At 38.8% G+C, this 21461-nt stretch overlaps 1 protein-coding gene and 1 non-coding gene across 2 annotated transcripts in view; one reads left to right on the top strand and one right to left on the bottom strand.

The window, feature by feature from the left end:
* LOC147151823 (protein NSUN7) overlaps positions 1-9364 on the bottom strand; it is a 29614-nt gene extending 20250 nt beyond the window's left edge. The window contains exons 1-4 of the mRNA XM_086023715.1: positions 9304-9364; positions 8973-9028; positions 2489-2616; positions 759-911 (exon numbers count right to left, since the gene is read on the bottom strand). Of these exons, the coding sequence (XP_085879841.1) occupies positions 759-911; positions 2489-2604 (269 nt within the window). The 5' untranslated portion in view covers positions 2605-2616; positions 8973-9028; positions 9304-9364. The remainder of the gene's footprint in view (positions 1-758; positions 912-2488; positions 2617-8972; positions 9029-9303) is intronic.
* Positions 9365-19825: 10461 nt separating this feature from the next.
* trnam-cau (transfer RNA methionine (anticodon CAU)) lies at positions 19826-19897 on the top strand. The gene has a single exon. It is a non-coding gene; the product is annotated as a tRNA-Met (tRNA).
* The last annotated feature ends 1564 nt before the right edge of the window (positions 19898-21461 follow it).

Genomic DNA, 21461 nt, shown 5'->3' with positions numbered 1-21461 from the left:
TCTGTTTGTGTTGCTACACCATTTGTGTTCAAATATTATTTGTTTAAAAAAAACTTTAGATTCTATTTGTTAGCGTGTTGTAAATACACATATAATGTTATTTGTTTTATGTTTAATTTGCAATGAACTTCAACTGGGAGTGCCAGTTGAACATCTTGAAGCTTTTTTGCTATTTTTGGGTGGACAAATTGTTTATTATCTGCCAAACTTGTTGTGAGAGGTGAGTTGAGATGAGTCCATTGCCACCATACACTTTTCAAATATGTCGGTGCCTAAATTGTCCTCTAATTCTGGATTGATATATAAGACAATAGAAATGCAGTGTGGCCTTTTAAAAGGACTTTATATCTGTCTTATGTGCTGTCAAAAATATCAGTAGACACACACACACACACAGATATTGGCACACATCCCAGGTGTGACCTTTCCGATCACAGAACTGGCTGAGGGTAGTTGCTGATTGAATCTGTCCTCAGTGGCACGATTTACACCTGAGTGAATCAGCCCTGTCCAGAAGACACCTTATATTGTAACACTACCACATGCACTCTCCCACACACACGCACACAGTTTAATTGGGTGTCAGCTGGGCACCTGGGCTATAAAATATAAGAAAGCACTACCAAACTCGAAAGTCTGCATGCAGTGGCAAAAGGAGAGTTACGTAGTGCATGAGTACTCATCTCTTCAATGTGTGCGCGTAGTGTGTAAAGGTTGCGTATTAGTGTATGTGTGCGTGTGTGCACATGCGTGCTGACCTGCTCCTCAAAGTGTTGACCCATGCATAAAGTGGCAGCCTGTTGGATCTCTCCTGCTTCACCTTCACACTCTCAGGCAGAAAGCAGTCAAGAGATGAAAGGTCATGTTTGATTCTATATCGGGCCAGTGAGGCTTCCAGCTTTATTTTCCGCCTGAAAACAACAACAGTGTTCAGTTATAGTTATTTTTTTCTTATTGAATAATTAACTGAAGTCAAATCAACATTACAAAGCAGTAGAATGCAATTTTCGAATTGCAAAGGATGCAATTTGGGCGGGAAAAAAAAAGCATTGTTTTGTATAAGTATGTACATTTGGTTGAATCTGATAAGTTCAGTGCTTATAAGAAGTGTCCGTGTAGAAGACGTCCGCATGTTTACATATCATTCTTTCATGAAACATGGAAAGTCAAATTGATAAAGCCACATAATTGTTTCCATTATTGTTGTGATCTGACTGATGACTTGTGTTTTTCGCCACACTTGTTTGGTAGAATGTTATGAAATTGAAAATGACATCTGCTCACAATGCCCAATCACGGCTGACCTGGTTTCTGAATCCGAGCCGTGATTGGTCGTTGCAGTTGTGATGTCATTTTCAGTCGACAGAAGATAAAATGGCCGCCCGCAGAGATGGCTAAAAACTAGTGCATTTTGCTGCTTAACTTATATTCCACAAACGCAAAATTAATCAGAATGCCGTGTTTCACCTAGTGGGCCTGCTGGGAACATATTCTTGAAAAAAATATGTTTGGGTTGACTTCCGCTTTAAATGAGTGCAAATCAAAATGGTAAGTTAACAACTCGAATTGAAGTAGACAAACTGTCTTTCATATTAATTTTTGTTCATTTCAAACATAATGAAAGAGAATGCAAAAAAAATGGTTTAATGAAGTATAATGAATGAGGCCAAAAGGCTCTCACCCACACACATTGTAGTATTTGTGTGCTGACGTATGACCTCCTGAGTGATCCCAGGAGCTTCAACTCCAGCTAGTGTTGGCCATTTACCACGTACTAGTGCTACTTGAAAGTTTTTTAATTTAGTATATGCCTGTTTCGGGTTTGACTGTTCTTGTTCAATAAACGTCTGAAACTGTATTGGGACTGCGGGTCTGGTTTTCTTTTTCACTTTACTAGCTCACTTGTTATTTAAATGTTGACAGCAAAAAATAATTGACCAAGTGATTGTAATTCGAACAATTCTTAAATTGTGACCTAAATCAAGGCAGCACTGTGTCATTTTGATTGCTGTTTATTGGTTTGTCTGCTTGTTAGTCAGCAGGATTTTTTGTATTCTATTTTTCCTTTGTTTTGGTTTGTCCTGCTATCAATTTAATTGTTACGGCTTACAGAGCGTGAACCGAGGATCAATTTAGCACAATTACCTCAACTTTATCAAACTTTGTGGGCTAAGGAAGACCCTCATTAGTGAGGCTCATGAAAAAGGTAGATGGAGTAGTGCTTAGCACGTCTGCCTCACAGTCAAGCTGTCCTGTATTAAAGGTGTCAACTCAGGTCGTACTGTATGGAGTTTGCTGTTGGTCCTCCAACTTCCTCCTACATTCCAAGAACATACACGCTCGTTTAATTGTAGACTTTAGATATTGTACAGGTGTGAATATGAGGGTAAATGGTTGTCTGGCTATGTGCCCTGCAATTGACTGGTGACCTGTTCAGGCTGTACCCAAGTCAGCTGAGACTGGCTCCAGCTCAATCTTCTTTCCCTACCTGATGAGACAGTTTTCCACATCTCTGACTTCCTGTATGGATACCTCCCTCGTGAGGTCTCGTGGGAAGAACTTCCTGTCCTGGAAGTCATAGAGCATGACAGCAAAAAGGCTCATCTGATCATCTGGCTGGAGGACAAAAGCAACACATGCTGTTATTTGGTGAAGGGAGGGCATGAATAAAGCATGAGTATGTCTGGAGACTTCTAGCGCCATGAAGGGGTTTATGCTGGAAGCTCAAATCACCAAATGTGGCATCATAACAGTGAATCATACTGTATGCATTTCCCAAGAAATGAAGCACAATTGGCAAGACGGTCCCCACTCCCCATTGTAATTATAGCTCCAAAATTCTAGATTTCCGGAATATAATAAAATTTCAGATTTGTTTATTTCAAGTGGGAAGTCACACCTGCAGGATCCTCAAAGCACTGACTCTGTGAAGCTTAAGTTAAAAAGCAAATTCCAACTGCTTCATGTGTAAACAATTTATTACAAAAGAGCAATGCATTATACCTTTCCATATAAATAGTTTGTGCTCAGCCAAATGTGAGTGTGTGAACAAGTTACAATGCAACAAATTGAAATTGTGAGTTCTATATTACTAGCAGATGGTGTTCTAGAATAGCTTTGCTAATTAGCTAATAGGGTAAGATGTCAGAATTAACTACTTCAACTTTAATTTATTAATCATAGCAGAGGCTTGTTCACATACAGTATAGTCCTTCAGACAGACTGAAGTAATCCATCGTACATAAAAAAAAAACATTTTTTGCCAATGCATTTGTCCAAAGCAACAAACAAAACAAAAAAACACCAACGAAATACTTTTTGTACATGAAGAACCACTTGACCTTTGCCAAGTTTAAATCTTTGGCTGTGGGAAAATTCCCAGTCATTACGTTGCCGGACAACAGTATCCCACTAACGTGAAAATGGCTGGTAAACATGTTGGCTGTGTTTAGTCACCTCAGCAACAGGAAAAAAAACAAAATAGGCCAATTCTGTCAATGAATTTATTCATCCGTTTTATGGATTTGTAATTATAAAATTTTCTGGTTTGAATAAGGTGTTATTTGTAGTACTAGAGTATCAGACGGTCTGTATTTATCAATGAGGCAATGCAGTTCCAGTGGATATAAAAGTTGCCTGTTAGGCCCTGTTGAAATGCCAGGTTTTGTGATGTAGAAAAATGACACCAAGATCAGTCTATTAAAACTTTATAGTATCCATTAATGTGGCCTATAACAAGTACAACAGTTTTTCTTTTTTTTTAAGTCAGGGGCATTGTCAGAAATCTTTCAGTGGGGTGGCCAGGTAGCATAACATCTCAGTGAGGGGCAGTGTTGGGCAAGATACTTCCATAATGTAATATATTACATATTACTAGGTACTTGCATTTGAAAGTAATATGTTTCTTTACGATATTACTGTCTTTTTAGAGTAATGAGTTACTCAAGTTTAAATTACTTTTAAGTTACTTTTAAGTACTTTTTTTTGTTTTTTGGGGGGATTAATTCATTCAAACTCATTCCGTACCAGACTTTTTCAGAATGACATATAAATATGTCATTGGGATGGAATGAGTTAATAATGATTTTGACAGTTTAAAAGGAAAATACACAATTTTCCCCAAAAAAATTGATGTAGTTCTGATGAATGGGATACAAATCAAATCAAAAATCAAAATCAAATAAACTTTTATATGTTCAGCCCAAATCACAACAACAGTTATCTCAATTAAGGATAAAACAAAACACGTAAGGTGCAGTAGCCCTACGCTGGATTTCGACCTACTTGAGCATTGTAGCACTTTTTTGCCCCCCCAAGGTAAGACTAATGCCCACGCACACCTGGCATCCTGGTAACACCACTGATTGTGCATCTTGCAGTCCCACAGACGCAATGACACGTGCCCAATATTCTTTTTATTCCACCGATCACCACGCTTTGCATGTGTGTGTGTGTGTGTGTGTGTGTGTGTGCCTAGCAAGAGCGGACACGCCGCCAAACAAAGAAAATTGTCAAACAAAAACAACAGACACACACACACACAGCGTGGTGATCGGTGAAATAAAAACAGTATGGGGCACATGTCATTGCGTCTGTGGGACCATAAGGTACGCAACACTGTTTTATTTTTTCCTGACTGGCTGCGTGTCATGAGTGCAGCACCTGCGTGTGACGTGGTACAGGTTAAGTCCGTTCTCGACGCCGTTTGGCTGACTCGGGCCACGTGGGTCGATTAAATATGCAGACCTGAAATAGGCGTTGGCCAGCTCTGGCTACATGAATCAGACAGCGCAATCCAACGCCCCGACGCTTATCAACAGTCAACGTCAGATTGGTCGATCTAGGCCTTAAGTAAAAATCTACATTTTGCTGAACTTAATTTACGAGATACTGCCAATTTCTTTGCCTTGGCTTTGCTTTTGTGTACTATCTCATAGTCTACTTGTATCTCATGCACTGATTCACGAGCTAACAGCCAATTAGAATTCTCAATTGAACGGCACGAACGGCAGATGCCATTTTCCATACTGCTCATTCATTCAAATCTAATCTAAAAAGCACAATGCCACAAAAATCTTTGAAATCTCCACTATTCTAAACGCTGCTTTTCAGCTTTGTGCCTGCTTGTATCATGAATATGTTGAGCAAAGTTTTGTATATGTGTGCATTTTATTTCATAAAACCATGACTGTGGATGGCCTCTCAGCCATATTGTTTGCTATCTATGGGGTGGAAGTGTTGATTTAGATTGATATTGACTGTGGCTTCGAATCAAATGTTGTTTACATAAAATGGATTCGTTTAATGGTTTCATTCAGATCAATTGTGTATTTGTTCTTTAGGTATGCAGTTAATATAAATAACTTGTGGCAGAGTATCAAGGGGTCTAAGAATACTTCATCAATGTGGAAAAAGGCAGAAACCCCCCCCCCCACAAATATTAAACTTTTTTCTCGGTGTGGGCATGACCAGAGGGGTGGCCATGACCACCCCTGGCTTCCATGTAGCTCTGCCCCTGGATGAAGTAAAAATGTGCAAATGTGCAGACCCCTTATATCTGGGATGTGGCTGTGTTTAGACTTAACCAATCACATTCCAACTCATGTTAAATGCCAGTTACTACACACCTGGTACCATTTAAAGGACTTCTGATTAAGACTGAGAGTAGTTCAGCTGTTCTTGTTGACCTTTCCTGACATTTTTACACTTTCTGGCAGAAGCCTGAAAGCTTTGTGCTAACACTGACTGTTATTTAGGACTATTCATAAATCCCTCCGCTCTGAACTTGACTAAGAAAAATAGTCCCAATGCAGGTTGTCAACACCATGCTTCACTGTCGGTGTGGTGTTCTTTTGGTGAAGTTCAAAGTTCAACTTTGGACTCACTAGACCATAAGAATCCCCAAAACACAATGGGTAAATGTGTCAGAGGAGCACATGACCCAAACCATATAAATGTGTAAATATTGTTACATGTGTTCAGATGCATTTGATCCTCTCTTTTCGCAACACATTTATGGACTGTTTTAAAATCAGAGGTCAGTGAATATAAGCTATTGTACTGTAGTTAGTTATTGTAGTTTTTTTTTTTTCAAAGGAGTTTAGAAACAAAAATGTATTCTTGCAACAAATGATCTAAAAATGAGAAATATAAAACTTTCCTGTTTTCCAGTCCCTTCAAATATATTCAGGAAAGAAAGATGAAAAGTAGATTTGTCATTTTGGTTCATAACATTTTCAGGCTTCCGTGGGCCTCATAACATGTTGTAGCAGGTTGGATCCTTGCATTTGGCACCTGTGTACTACAGCATCCATCCATCCATCCATTATCTGTACCGCTTCTCCTCACAAGGGTCGCGGGGCGTGCTGGAGCCTATCCCAGCTGTCTTTGGGCAGTAGGCGGGGGACACCCTGAACTGGTTGCCAGCCAATCGCAGGGCACACAGAGACAAACATCCGCACTCACAATCACACCTAGGGGCAATTTAGAGTATCCAATCAACTTACCATGCATGTTTTTGGAATGTGGGAGGAAACCGGAGTGCCCGGAGAAAACTGTACTACAGCATTTACCTGTTAAGTGTACATCTAGTATATATTTCAGCAGGTGAGTGGCAAGTACGTATAGCAGTATATCACCATGTCAGTTTTTAAATGACATAACATAACACTATACACCCAAAGTTGCATGTCAGTCTAAATGTGGTAGAATAAGTGAAACCTTTCTTCACATGAGTTCAAGGACATAAAATGGAACACTGTACTAGATTAATGTTTCACGTGGTTCATTTCACACTGATTGTGGGGCTATTCCTGCTTAGTCCCTCGATTCCCCATTATCCTTCAGGCTCTTTCAATTCTCCCCAGGATTTAGGGTTCATTTTCTCACTCCATTGTGATCCAGAATGCCAGAGGCTCTTTCACAACTTTACAATTCAAACTCTATGCATCTATATCGCCTTTTCCACCCCCTCCCCCCAGTACCCTGATACGTCACTCCTTTCTCCATCAAGGTTGAACTTTATAGACACCAGCAGTGTAAAAGAAGCTAGGAGCTATTTCTAAAGCGCGTCTCATTGCGGCTGAGCTTTACTGTCTTGCTCGAAGGATGCAGGGTAACGATCTGCACCACAATACTTAGAAAGAGCAATTCAAAAGTTGTGTGAGAGAGTTTGTGTGATTGTACATTTATGTTCATTGATGGCAGTACACAATACGAGTAAAAGTATTCGGATAGCCTGATGTTATCTTTACAGGTTGTGAAAAGTGGAAGAAAATATGGAACTGGAACTATAACAGCTATTTTTTGTCATTTCATCCAAAAGGACATTGTGAGATGTCAGAGGTTCACCTTAGGTCTACCCATGGTCAGAACAATTAGCTACATGATGTTATTTCTGCTGAGTCATGTAGCTCACTCTTTCGTCACTTCCTCTAGCTGGGAAAAAAGGTTTTAGTAACTGGATGTATGTTGAGAGAGACAACTTCAGGGAATTATTACAACTATTTAAAATATGTTTGTGATAAAATTAAATGTTTTAAGAATTACAAGTTATGCACGAGATATCTAACTTAAGATATCATGTTTGACATGTAACCCGGTCATGGAGAGGAAGGGACAATAGAAAAAAAACAGCCATGTTAGAGGGTGCTCAATAGCAACAATAATCACTTCTGTAGTTTCACTTTGTCTTATGACAACCATTGTTTACACAACAACTTTATGTTTCTGCATTTTGTGCACGGAGTGCTTGAAATTTCATGGGGGGGGACAGTCCTCCAAATCTAGAATAACTAGACCATCATCCAAATTCATGACAGCGCCATCATCTACACTTCCTGTCTGTGTTGCCCTTTTCTGGCTCACTACACATCTGTGTGTGTTTTATTACTATCAAGGTTTTCAGAGCAGAAGAATACTTCATCTTCCCCAGGCATCTTTTATGAGTAGTGTAAAAAGTAAGTTCATGACAATCTCCTCCAGGGTTTATGTCTTTGTTCAAACGTCAGCACACACTAGTGGCGGGCTTGCTACTGATGGCAGGATGTTCATGTGTGTGTTGGGACTGGAAAAAAGTTCAGCACATTGCTTTTTGGATAGATGTAGTGATCAGTCGCAGTAAAAACATACCCAAATACCACCTCATATGAGAGAATTTTGATTTCATCTCTACATTAATATTAATAGTGTAGCTGTCCCTCAGCTCAGTAAGACGACGCTTCACTTTACGCGCAGATTGGTAGCATCAGATAACGTGTGCAGTCGCCTAACACCTTGAAACTAAGTAAAAATGAAAACAATATCAGTTCTAGGATTAGGATGAAATACAATGAAGCATCCAAGTGTTTTTTATAAGCACAAAGAAAATTCATCAACAAATCTTATACATTTAAGACTTCAACTCGATTTCTTCTTTCTGAATCTTTGCTTTGGTTTGTCTTGAGATTCAGAACTCATGTGTGTCCATTATGTAAATGCATCCGTTGTGTCCTGAAGCTTTTCCCTCGAAAAATCTCAGTGACCTTGCAGCCCAAATATGACATTGCCCTGAAGGAGTACATGTCATTTACAAATGGGAGTAAGTCTGTCCCGGAACATTTGAGACAAATTACTCCAAAGAGCAGACTGTCATTCAGGAGTGACAGAGGACATAAAAGACACACAGTCCTTTGTGGGAGGAAACGAGGAGCACTTGAATTCAATCCATCAGTATCACTGTACTTGATTAGAGAGGCTGGAGATCACAACAAAGAGTGTGTGCAGTGTGAACAGCAGGACATGAATATTGGAGAGAGCTCCCAGTGAGAATGTGAAATTAAGAATGCTACACACAAAGGGGAAAATAGGCCAAATGAGAAAACTGAATGAGTGGATTTTTTTTTATAGTGAATTAAAGGATAGGGTTGTTTGTGCTTGGTCCTGTAAACTCCATCTGTGTTTTCATAAGTTCTCACTGGAAGAGTTGTACTCACTATTGGGTGAGAGATGAAAGAGCCATCAGTTATGACATCCTCCAGCAGTTCTTGATCTGTGCGAAAACAAATGCACCAACATTAAATCAGTTTACCTTAATGGATGATAATAAATGCTCGTGCCATAGTTTGGCCTTTTTACATTATGACAGTGATTCTCAAACTTTTTACCCCCTAAAAAAAACACATGGCTCTCTAAGTACCACCATAATGATTAACAACAAAATACAGTGGCATAATAGGCCCAATTGTTCCTAAATATATAAATAAATAAATGTGTTATTCCTAAAAAGTCCCACTAGACTAAACATGGTATTGTGATTAATATTACTTTTGTGTAGTATGACTTTAGCAGCAAACTTCACCCGTTTTTATCCAGCTCAAGGGGCGGCCATTTTGCCACCTGCTGTCAACTGAAAATGACATCACAGTTGCTCAGGGCTCGGGTAACGACCAATCACGGCTCAGCCTCTGAAAACAGGTGACTTCTTATTCGTAATGTTTCATGACTTTGTTAAAAGTTCATCATATGAAAATGAACAATATACTGTATGTAATAATGTATTATTTTTCATAGTGTGCATTTAGTTTGACGCACGTCAAGCTCCCATTTGGTTTTAGATGAGTGTAACACACTAGAAAGCATTTTCTAATGATTTAAGGACTGTTGTTTTGCAAGAGTCTGAATAAAATGATTACAAATAAAAAGTTTGAGCTCTCTAATATTTTTTCAACTTTATCACAATTGTAAAATGCATAGTTTGACAAGTAGGTGGAGAGACTGGTCAAAATTCAGCATTGAGAAGAATTGCAGACTATAAATTCATAAATATGTTTGTAATTGACATTGTACATTACATGTTGCCATGACAGGTTATCCATGCGCCCACTTTCAAGAGCACTTTGCTGGAAGGCAAGGATAATGAGTTTGATTATTGTTGCAATGTTCGTGTCTGTAATTTGGACATTATACAAGCACATAAGTATGATCATAACTGTCAAACTGGGCAAAAAAAAAACTGTTGTCATCATAACTGTTTTATGCCAAGTCTTGCTATTAATGCTAAATAAATCTCAGCAGGTTCCGTTAAAGACTGAGATAGACACAAAAGGCACATTATCATCTTGCGGAATGTATACCAATATGAACAACAGTTGAATGGCATATATGATGAAAGACAGCATGTCGACAAAAACGAGTGGCAAAAGAACAAGAGCATTCTAGGCTCCTGGAGACAAATTATCAAAATGCCCCTAATTTAATTAGAAGACACAATTTAATTACACTAGGGTTCATCTCCAGTGATTAAACACTTATTTGGATCTTAATTAGACTTAATCTGATTCTTCATCTGCCTCATTCATTTCCATTTATTGTTTTTTTATTCATGATGGGTGGCTGTGAAAAAAAAAACACGCCCTGGTGGCAAAATTAAATAAACTACATACACACAAACACACACACACCCACACCCACACACCCACACCCACACACACTCTTTTTTTATCTGAATACACAATTATTGGATAGAATTTTCAGTCGGATATCTGAATACCAAAATATCCGATAGCTGCAGTCCTAATCACGACCAAGTAATTTCATAATCAGATGCCATAAGGATCGGCCTTGTTGTGCTGCTTTATATTCGTGAGAGGCGTGGCTTTGGTCAGAATCTGGCGGATGATTAGTGAAGTGAGGCTACATTCAAGTCTTGCTAACAGTTTTAGAACTAAATACTTCCCGTTTAACACTGCTCTTATAGCGTAACCTAGATTCACAAACTAAATTCGTTTAGAGAAATGTTTTTCAAACTTTTTGAGTCAAGGCACATTAATTTCATTGAAAAAATCCCGCGGCACACCACCAGCTGAAATAGTGAAAAAAAAGCTTATTTTAACAATATAAGTGTTATATTATTTATAAAAGCATTTTTTAACATTGAATAATGACGTTATATTATAACGTCTTGAATAGGAATTGAATAAACACAAAGAAAAAAGTATTTTATAATGTTTCATATTGATACTCAGTGTGAAACATGGGCCTGTTTGGATAAACTAATTCGCTTGTCTCCAAACAAAGACAATTAGCTACCTGCTGCTGCTACCTGCTGGTATGGAAGAGTACTACAATGTAGTAAAGACATGATTACACTGCCAGGCACTAGATCGCACAGGCACACAAATTAGCTAATTTCCCACGGCACACGTGACAATATCTCGCGGCACACCAGCTAATGTGCCGCAGCACACAGTTTGAAAAACACTGATTTAGAGATTAATCTGTTCCAGTTCCAGAATCAGGTCGCCTTCACAACTTCACAATAAGCGGACGTGGGTGAGTACATGTACCACACTTTGAGGATCACTGGAGGAGCGGCTACAATTTGGAGAAATACGATATTCCTAAAACAGCTCCATGAGGCAAGTTTATATGATAACTAAATCACTACTCTGTATTAAATATAAAATATGTATTGCAAACAAATAAAAACACCTCTGCTCCTAATGGAAGTCACCATTGGGGAGACGTTACAATTTACACTAGTAAGCATTACTGCACAGATAAGCCCGTAGGATATAACCAATAAATGCACAGTGATGCGATTGGGAATCGTCAGGCTTGGGAGGTTGGAAGCCATATGATGTAAGGACACACAGCAGGTTGAGGAAAATATAAGCATTATCCATCTATTAATCATTTACGGATGAAACATTTACATCAGGGGCTGACTGTAGAAGTTTGCATATAGACTACAAACTTGTGACTGATGTGGTCAAACAAAACCTTTAGGTCGGGCTAGTTTCCACGTCGTTACACCTGATTGCATATGAATCAAACAGAGGAGCAACCAAAAAAAAAGGAACATGTAATAAATGACCCATTATTATCACCACCTCTCAAGTGCAGCTCAATCTGTAATACTGGCTGTTTGCCTAGGCATGCTATGTGGCGCTAGTTGCTCTGGTTGTGGTCAAGGACACACACATAAAAAAGACACTTTTCTTTTCATGCTCTAAATCCAGCCCGACACAAAGTGGTCTAGAGAGTGTCTCCAGTCGCAATACGGCAGCCGCAGTCATGTGACAGTTTTGGGCAGAAATACTCACAGGGGTAGAAAGAATGAACAGAATGTAGCTGGTGAGGAAAGAAGTGGGGGAGTAATGGCCAAAGACAAGGTCAACTACATCAGTATTTGACCCCTGTTCATTTTCAATGCATTGTATGCTCTGAGTTCATTTTGCCTGGGTCCAATAATATCGTCATAAAACGTTTCTATATCAAATGAGGAGCTACAGATCTTTAGAAAATATATAGCCAGCCTCACATTAATAAATGGATGATTCATTCTTCATCAATGTTTCAGAGAATAGACAAAGTTTATTTTTTGATGCATTCCTGACTTGTGGGTGCAGGTCTTTTGCCTGTTTCAAGGCACCCTCTGACCTCTCTATGACATGTGTTCCTTATGTTTTCTATGCATGATCATTATTTTGCTGTTTTTGTCTGAGCGATCTAAAACCCTTTAAAGACCCACAGGTGCATGTTTCTGTAGGAACCTGTGCAAACGTGGTGGATACACAGACAGTTCGAAAGACTGTTTTAAATTCACCCTTAAACACCTCCCCCACTTTCTATAAATAATTAAATACCCTCAAGACCCTTCAAAGACCAACAAATGCATGTGTCACTCATGAGACCCGAGAAAATGTGGTGGTAACACAGATAGTTCTTGGGACTGTTTCAAGCTTGCTGTTGAGCACTGTCCTAGGAAAAATGCATTTATGCCATGCACAGTTTCACAGTTTTAAAATTCCAACTACTAGCAGCATTTTCCTTGATTTAACACACACTGGTAAGTGTTAAATCCATTTTAGCTGACACGGGTCAAATTTTGTAGCACTGATAAAAAAGGAAGATATTTTTCGATTGAATGTTTGTTTATTGTGGGTTAATTTAGCTAAAGCCCTAAAACACCAGGGTAAAATAAATGGCATTTGGGGTATTATTATCACAATCAAATGTCAACATGGATCAAACTTGGTCGGACCAGGATCAACGACATAAGGGACTAATGGTGTCAGGGCCAACAAGGCCTTTCTCTGTTGGCCAAAACATTGTCAGACTCAATGACCAACATTTCTAACTTACAGGAAATTGTTTTAATTATTTCCAACAGTCTTTTATTTTATTTTATTAGCTTTTTTTTCTGCCTACCTTCCAGTAGTGTGTGTGTTAGATTTTCTTTTTTTGTGCAATCACATTTCAGCTTCTATGAGGTGCCATGTCAATGACGTCTGCCCAGGGCCTTCAGAGATTTGTTTGGAGTAAGATATATAACTATATATATATATATATATATATACTATATATAGGCTATTCCTTGAATGTTATTTATCCCAAATATGCAAAATGCCTCTCTTACTCTCTCATTAATTGTATTTTTGTACAGTATTTTGTAAAACTGTGATGTGATAGGTTAAAAGGTGGATTAAGTCCCCAATGAGTCCCCAAAATGCACCATCTGTCATTGCAAGGGGCAATCAAGAAGGCTATTAGGAACTCTTGGCTGTTAACAGTTGTCGTCTGGGCAACCCTGTTTAGTCAATGTCAAAACGAACACGAAAAGACTGTCACCTATCGACCGTACAGTCACAGTGACAGATTCTTCCAATACAGAGATTACTGCACTATTTTTTTCTTTACAGCAGATAAGAGATCTAATCAGAGATCGATATCTGAACTCAATGGCATTTTACTATTTTACTGCAGAAGTTAACTTCAAGTTAAGACATGAGCACAGCTCATTTTTTTTCTTTTTTGGATCAACCACTCTATAGCCACGCATCGATGATTAGTGTGTTGCACATACATTATGTGGACAAAAGTACTGGGCAACATGGCCATTACACATACAAGTGACATTTTGAAAATTGGTTCGCTCTGAGAAGACTTTCTGCATGGTTGCGATTGGGAGTGTCTTGTTAAAAGAACATACCAACAAGTAAACTAGTTCATCCCAAAGACCTTACACATGAAATAAAATCCATACATGCAGTGTCCTTTTCTGGCATGTGCGATATATGCGGCCACATAATCGCATCAGTCAGCCGGCGCAATTCAAAAGAGTACCCCCTACTGGCATTTCAACGCCACTTCTGGTCTGCAGGTGAAAACAATTTCTCCCAATGTAACGCCTCCCCCCCTACGTTGTATTCTGTTTAATTCTTATTCCAGGAACACAACATTATTTAGAGTACTGTACAGTGTTTTGACTAGTGCAGGCACATCTTCTGTATTCTTGCTTTACAATGTTTTAGTTTCCCTTTAAGTACCATGCCCTGTGAATTAGGGCACTCTCATGCCACAACACAAAATCTATCCATCTCCAAACTGGAAGCACAGAACTGTCTAAAATACAAGAAGAAGGCAACCTATAGTCCAAATTATTATTCATTATTTCAGTGAAGAGCTGCGTCACTTCATATTAGTCCGTTTGCCTGTGCCAATCAAATGGGTCCATTTTTAAGAAAGATTGAGTGATGCAGGTTTTAAGACAACTGTAGTCTCTAATGGTTTGTACCTGATTTACAAGGAAGCCCCGCCCTGGTACAAACCATTGGGTAGATCCTCCTGGGTGTATCACAGCATGCACAATGAATCAAATTAGCTTCAAGTCCTTGCGTTCTGACTGTATCCAGGTCATAGTATATATTTACTCTACAAGCTTCTGAATTGTGGCTCCTCCTTACTACAGAGTACCTTGTCTGTGTTTTATCATAGGACTCATTACAGTCTACAAATGAGCCCATTCCCATTTCCATAAATGTTACATGAGCAGAATAAGAAGAACTGTGCACCACCAACATACAAATATATTTAGCTATATGCATAAGATATGGTGATTACATTCAAAGAAAATACATTTGAGATGCTTAAACTATTCTTAAATTATTAGCTGGTGGTCTGTAGTTGAAATAATGTCATTTCTTGGCCAATTTAGTCCATCCTGCACAAGTGTAAGTACTATGACCTACAGTGATCCTCTAATCTGTGTTGGTGTCACATAGTGCCGGGGTCTTTGATGACGGATGCTCAGCTATGATCTGCATTAGGAGTGGACTTGTAGGCCCTCTGGCATGTCCTGGTTCAGTGGATGGGTAGCGAAATGGAGCCAAATCATTCATAACTGTGAGGGTGTTCCCGATACCCGCATGACCTCTCCATCTACTACAAACACATTAATCGATTCCAGCCCCCCTCGCCGCCTCACCTTCCCGTCCTTATCACCATGGTGAATACACACCCGTGTGACTTCGGCCAGCAAGACCCCACCCTCATTGCAGATAACACACCATGAGACAAATTGATCCGAAGCGTCCAATGGAAATTCCCTCAGGTGGTGATTACAGCATTTTCCCCTCCTCCTCGCCCTCCATCCGTCTCGCTGCATCCAATTCTACTTCAAATTAATGAATCAAATTCATATCCTCACACTCACATGTGTTTTCTGCTAATGAAAGCAAAATTTCATTCAAATGAATGTTTCTGTTAACATTTTCATTCAAAAGTCGTGCATGCATATGTACCCATAATTAGACAGTGTTGAGACATGCAACAGTGAAACCCCTGATATTCGCAGGGAATAGCGGCAGAGCCCTACCGCAGATAGTGAAAAACGCATCCGCATTTGATATTCCCTTAAAATGTTTAGAATTACATATAGATGCCACTGAATGGTGGCAGAGCACTACTTTTGTCTAAATGAATTTCTTCAACTCACTTCGCCGTACAGTAGTTCCTTGGTACCAAGATGCCCCAAGATGTTGGCAAAGCACTACCTTTGGCTACATGAAGCTCCTCAACTCTCATCAACATAGTATCTTGGCACCAAGCTGATACAAAATGGTAAATATGCGGGGGTTCACTGTATTACATAAAAGAGGCTACAATGGGGTTTTTTTTTAAATGGGAAAAGTGCTAGGACCAAATTCTTCCAGAACACCTCTATCACATTTAAAATATAGTGGAACCTCAATTTTTGTACGCCCCAGTTTTCGTAAGGTTTGGTTTTCATACAGTTAAAATTGTTAAAAATTGTCCATACCAAACACATGCCAGTCATTTCCTGGAATCAATCGCCCACAGTCCCGACACAAAGAATTCCGAGCGCATGCGTAACTTCATGAGATTTCTTGTAAGGCTTGGAAATGTGTCATCATGCCACTTTGCATCACAGACTTATCGGCCATTTTTGTTGCTACTGCCCTTTTGTTTACAACTCAAACGTGACCTGTCTCCGTGTTTCCTCTGTCTGTATTGCTGCTATAACTTTATATTTTGTTAGTCAAATTTAGGTATGGTAAGACGTTGAGCGTCAACCAGCGCATGCCACATAATCAATTACTTATAGATGCAGTATAAACTTTTTAATAATAGAAGTTGCTAACAGACTATATGGTCATAAATTCATTGACTTGAATATCAATTTTGACTTCAGTAAAGGTAAAAGTTATTTTTAAGTTAATTTATCCATTTCATAGTTATTTATATTTAGTACACATGGTTCTCTGTATATTAAAGTATAGCTATTCTCTATAAAAAATTATATTAAAATATTTTTTTTTGTTTGGTATGGATTAATTGGATTTACATTATTTACTATAGGAAATATTGCAATGTTGTGGAAGAGCCCAACTGGGGACCGAATTTGAGAATTAGCATTAGGATCACATCTGCTGCAAGCTTCTATGTTTGATTGCATTGTCCCTGAAAAATAAAGACGTATTATTATTATTATTATAGATGAGGTGGAGCCTACCCAGATGACTTTCAAAAAAAGGCAGGGTACACCCTTGATTGGCTGCCAGCCAATTTCTGGGCACATGTAGACAAAACATAACATATGTGTTTATGGAATGTGGGAGGATGCTGGAGTAGACATGGAGAAAACAGAACACAAATATGAAGGGAATATGAAGATTTTATGCAGAAGGGCTTGAGCTGAGGTTTTAACAGGCCCTTTTGACTGTGAAGCAGCAATGATAAACACTAGTCCAGCCCTTGCAAAGCACTCATTCATTCATTCATTCATTCATTCATTCATTCATTCATTTTTCACCCTTTCATTGTGTTCTTGTCTTTGAGAGAAAAAAAGTCAAGAGTGAGGTTATGTTGAAGATGAGCTTTTAAGCATACACAAATGTGCATTTATAAGCAAAACAACTCACGGCAGTAGTCACTTACATCTCAGTGTATTGAAGGCCAGTTCATAAGCAGGACGTAGCATCTCGTCCGTGACTTGTGGCAAAGGCAGCCCCCTCCCTTTGCCGTACCCCACCAGCTGGCGGCCCGCAGGCTTTGCCTGGTGGCTGTTCTGGAAGATGATGGATGCTAGCAGGTAAACACTGTCTGAGGAAGCAGCTTGACCTTGGCTAGTGTTCACGAGGTCCGGGGGGGACGGAGGGTCACCAGCATGGCGGTCTGTGTCACCCTCATGTTGTGAAATAGGTTTCTTTGTTTTCCATTTGGAAGTGATATGACACCTTCCACTGTTTACTTTTGTCACTATTGTCTCTTTTTGTGTTTGCTCAGTCATCTGAAATCACAACAGAGCAGTGTTTCCCTTTATTGAACAATGGCACATATTTTACATGTGATTACATACAATTGTTTTACACATATAATACAATAATTTTACATATACAATAGAATAATGATAAATAGGTCTTGTAGAAGTGCAAGTAAAGTGTTTTGCCTGTCACTACATGTGTCTCTGGCATACAGATGAACAGAGATCATCAGATAATCATCAGCCCATTGAGTGAAATTGGATAATTTCCTGTGGCACACCTAATGAGCTCTCATGGCACAATAATGCACCACCATACAGTGTTAGGAATTACTGCAATTCATACTGTACATATTGGGTGTATAAAACTCATGTATTACTCGTTATTGTATTAGTATATACAGTAGTGCTGGAAATCAGATTAAACTTCCCACTTTGCACAAAGTGTACAAATATTACGCAAAGTAGCAAAGTTAGACTATATTTTATTACCACATACCAACATGCAACACATTCTAATACTTTTTTCCCCTAATTGCTTACATTAGAATAAAATTTCTTTTAATTCCTCCTTAATCCTGCTTTTGGTTGTTGTTTGTTGATTGTTTCCATTATATTAATTGTTTCTATTATATGAATACGAGTGTAGGCCTATGTATGTGAATATTGCGACACAAAGTATCTATCTATCTATCTATCTATCTATCTATCTATCTATCTATCTATCTATCTATCTATCTATCTATCTATCTATCTATCTATCTATCTATCTATCTATCTATCTATCTATCTATCTATCTATTATCTATTAAATGCACCGACAAGTTGAAGTTAGAAACCCATACTCCAATTCTGCATACAGCTAATATTATTTAAGCAGTATTGCAACAAAATAGATCATATACTCTGCAGTACTGCCATAAAGACTACTCGTAAATATTGGACAACCAAATATGAAGAAAAAAAATTGAAATTAATTCATACAATTGGGACTAATTTACGCAACAGCACCAAATGTATACTGTATCAATTGAAGTGAAATGAATACAGAACTCTTGTTCTCCTTCTTCAGTGAAACCTGCAGTGAAACCGAACTGAAAAAAAGTGACGGTTGTCCTTAACGTAACCTTCGTTTCCTAGCACTGATTCTATTTTACGCTCGTTGACAGAATACACGCACGCAACGCAAAGTTTGCATTTCCTAAATAGACGGGCTACCATCTCCATGGCAACCACAAGCTAATTTCAAAGTCACGTTCGCGGGGGATCAAAAATAAATCATAATCTTTGCATGCTCCCTTTAGTGATGGCGCTGTAGCGTTGTTAGCGTTAACACGCTCGTAGAAGCAAATGAGAAGTAATGGCAAACAGCACAAACCTTAATCGGGTGCAGCAGATGGCGTCCACAAGCTTTTTCCAAACTTCTGGGGAAAGGCGGCTCGTTTCAGGGACTCAGCAAGATAGGCGCCTCCTCGTAAACACCTTGCACTGCAGTAAATCTCTTTTGGACACTTTCTGACAGACTGTTTTATATAAATACACAAAGTAATGTGATCTAAAATAATAAAATAATTCGATCACGTTAAGCATACTCATACTATGGGTGCTATATATATATATATATATATATATATATATATATATATATATATATATACGCATGTTTCAAATGATCAGCTCATCAGCAAAAGCCTGATAATAAGCCTGATGATTCGAATCAGGTGTGTTGCTGTGGGGATAAACCTAAAACAGGCTGGATTGTGGCTCTTGAGGACCGGATTTGGCCACCCCTGGTTTACATAGTTGCCTTTATTGATGAAGTCGAGCAGGGGTGGGCAATTCCGGCCCACTAGGGCCGGTATCCTGCATGTTTCTATGTCACCCTGGTGCAACCCACCTGATTCAAATGATCAGGATCGTTTCCAGATTCTGCAGACCTTGCTGATTTTATGATCATTTTGAATCAGGTGTGAATCAGGCAAGATCGAGGGCCGCAATTGGCAACCCCTGAAGTAGAGTGAATCCATACTCGAGAAGAAGAGACACATTGTGTGTGTTGCATTCTGCATCACTGCCAATAGACGCGGCTCCAAGCTCACAGCCAGCATGATAGCGCCCTCTGCTGCTGAATAAAGGCCCAAAAGAAACTTGAAAGTGCGTTGAGAGCTTTTATTGTTATTTTTAAGAATGTTTTCAATAATGTTGGTTTCAAGAATAAACTGGGCAACATGTCATTGTATTGAAATATATTTTGACTATTGTGCGTACACGTAGTCGTACAGCAGAGTGGCGCAGCGGAAGCGTGCTGGGCCCATAACCCAGAGGTCGATGGATCGAAACCATCCTCTGCTAAACGTGTTTTTTGGATCGAAACAATCCTCTGCTACACGTTATTTTAGGGGCGCCAAATGCTAATCTGTAATGGTTTGTACGAGAACGCATCCATCCCGACTGGGGGTTGTAAAGAGGAAGTAAAATGGCATCTCTACAAAAGACACCCCACTCTTCCTGATCGATTATCGATCAGGTTATGATCGGTTGTTGGTCAAAGAATAGAACGTAAATGCCACATGCCTGATAAGAATGTTTGTCATTCTTAACTTACTGTCACATTACGAATACAAATCTAATACTTTTTTCTTTGCCTGTGTAAGATTCTCACTTATCCAGGTCACATTAATTCGCACAAGTCAAATCAAGGCGCAGCTTGACTCGTTTGTTGAATTTGTGTTTGTATCACGAAAAATGCTATAGGATAAATGTCGTTTTTTTATGCGACTTGTTTTTTCATTGACAGGATAAAGTGGTGTGTGATTTAAAAAAAAAAACATTATTGTTATGTTGCGCATTACTTATTATTGTATTTTATCATTATCAATATCAACAATGCCAATAACAATAACATAATAAATGTTATAACAAGCAATTATATTAAACAAATGAATAAAAATACACATTTTAGAATATATAACTTACAAATAGCAACCAGTCCAGGTTGTACCCTGCCTCTCACCCAAAGTCAGTTTGGCAAAGAACATGGATGGAGGGTATTTGGTGCTGATATGCAATATCTGTCAAATTATTATGAACAACAGTACAGTACATCCTAAAGATGTACTAAATGTATGAAACTCATTTCTAATTAAAACCACCCAACCTGTCCATACAAGCCCAGCATAGTACGGTGTTGTACTCCTATTAAAATGCATGTTATTTTGGAGGAGGGGGTGTCAGACTGTGTTGCATATTTAATGCTCCATATTACCTTACATTCTCCAGTGCCCAGGCTGTCCTACAAACAAAGCAAGCTCATTTACAATCCACTGGGTGATTTGGAAAAGAAAAAAAAGAAAAGATCCAGCTAATCCTCAGTGTGTTCTCACACTGTGTTTTTGAGAGGCCTGGGCATCTGATTTCACTGTGGTGGATGCAGGTGAACAGCAGATTCTCTTTCCTATGTGTATTCAAAGACTGGGGAAGTACTGTAGCTGTAAATCCAAGTTGTGCTGGACAAGGAGCGTGGCAGCACTTTCAACAGGCATCAATGTACATGTTTAAGTAGTCAAAAAGTATGCCGAATGACACGAAAGAACAGTGTTTAATGTTGAGCTTTAAGTTCAAGATCTATATAAGATTTTAATTTTTTTAGCTATTTGCTGAAAAACTCTATACTGAACTACTTTTTGTTCCCAGGCCAAACGTATGTAAAAGTGTTGCTTTGGCGCCATATTGTGGCATCTCGGTGCCAAAGAACTCTGTTGAAGTAAGTTTGCTTTAGGAAAGTCTGCTTAACTTAATGCTAAGAAGCATTGCAAAATGCTATAGATGGGCGAATGAGTACCATAAGTGTTGCTGTGTTGGAACCCTTTGAGCAATGAGTATTTGAACACAAATGGCACAGCAACCCATGGAGACA

This window comes from Filicampus tigris, chromosome 2 (genome assembly GCF_054856515.1).
Source record: "Filicampus tigris isolate MCC_2025a chromosome 2, RoL_Ftig_1.0, whole genome shotgun sequence".
Classification (NCBI taxonomy): Eukaryota; Metazoa; Chordata; class Actinopteri; order Syngnathiformes; family Syngnathidae; genus Filicampus; species Filicampus tigris.
The sequence above is the reverse complement of the archived record's forward strand: the minus strand, read 5'-3'. Positions and strand labels throughout refer to the sequence as shown.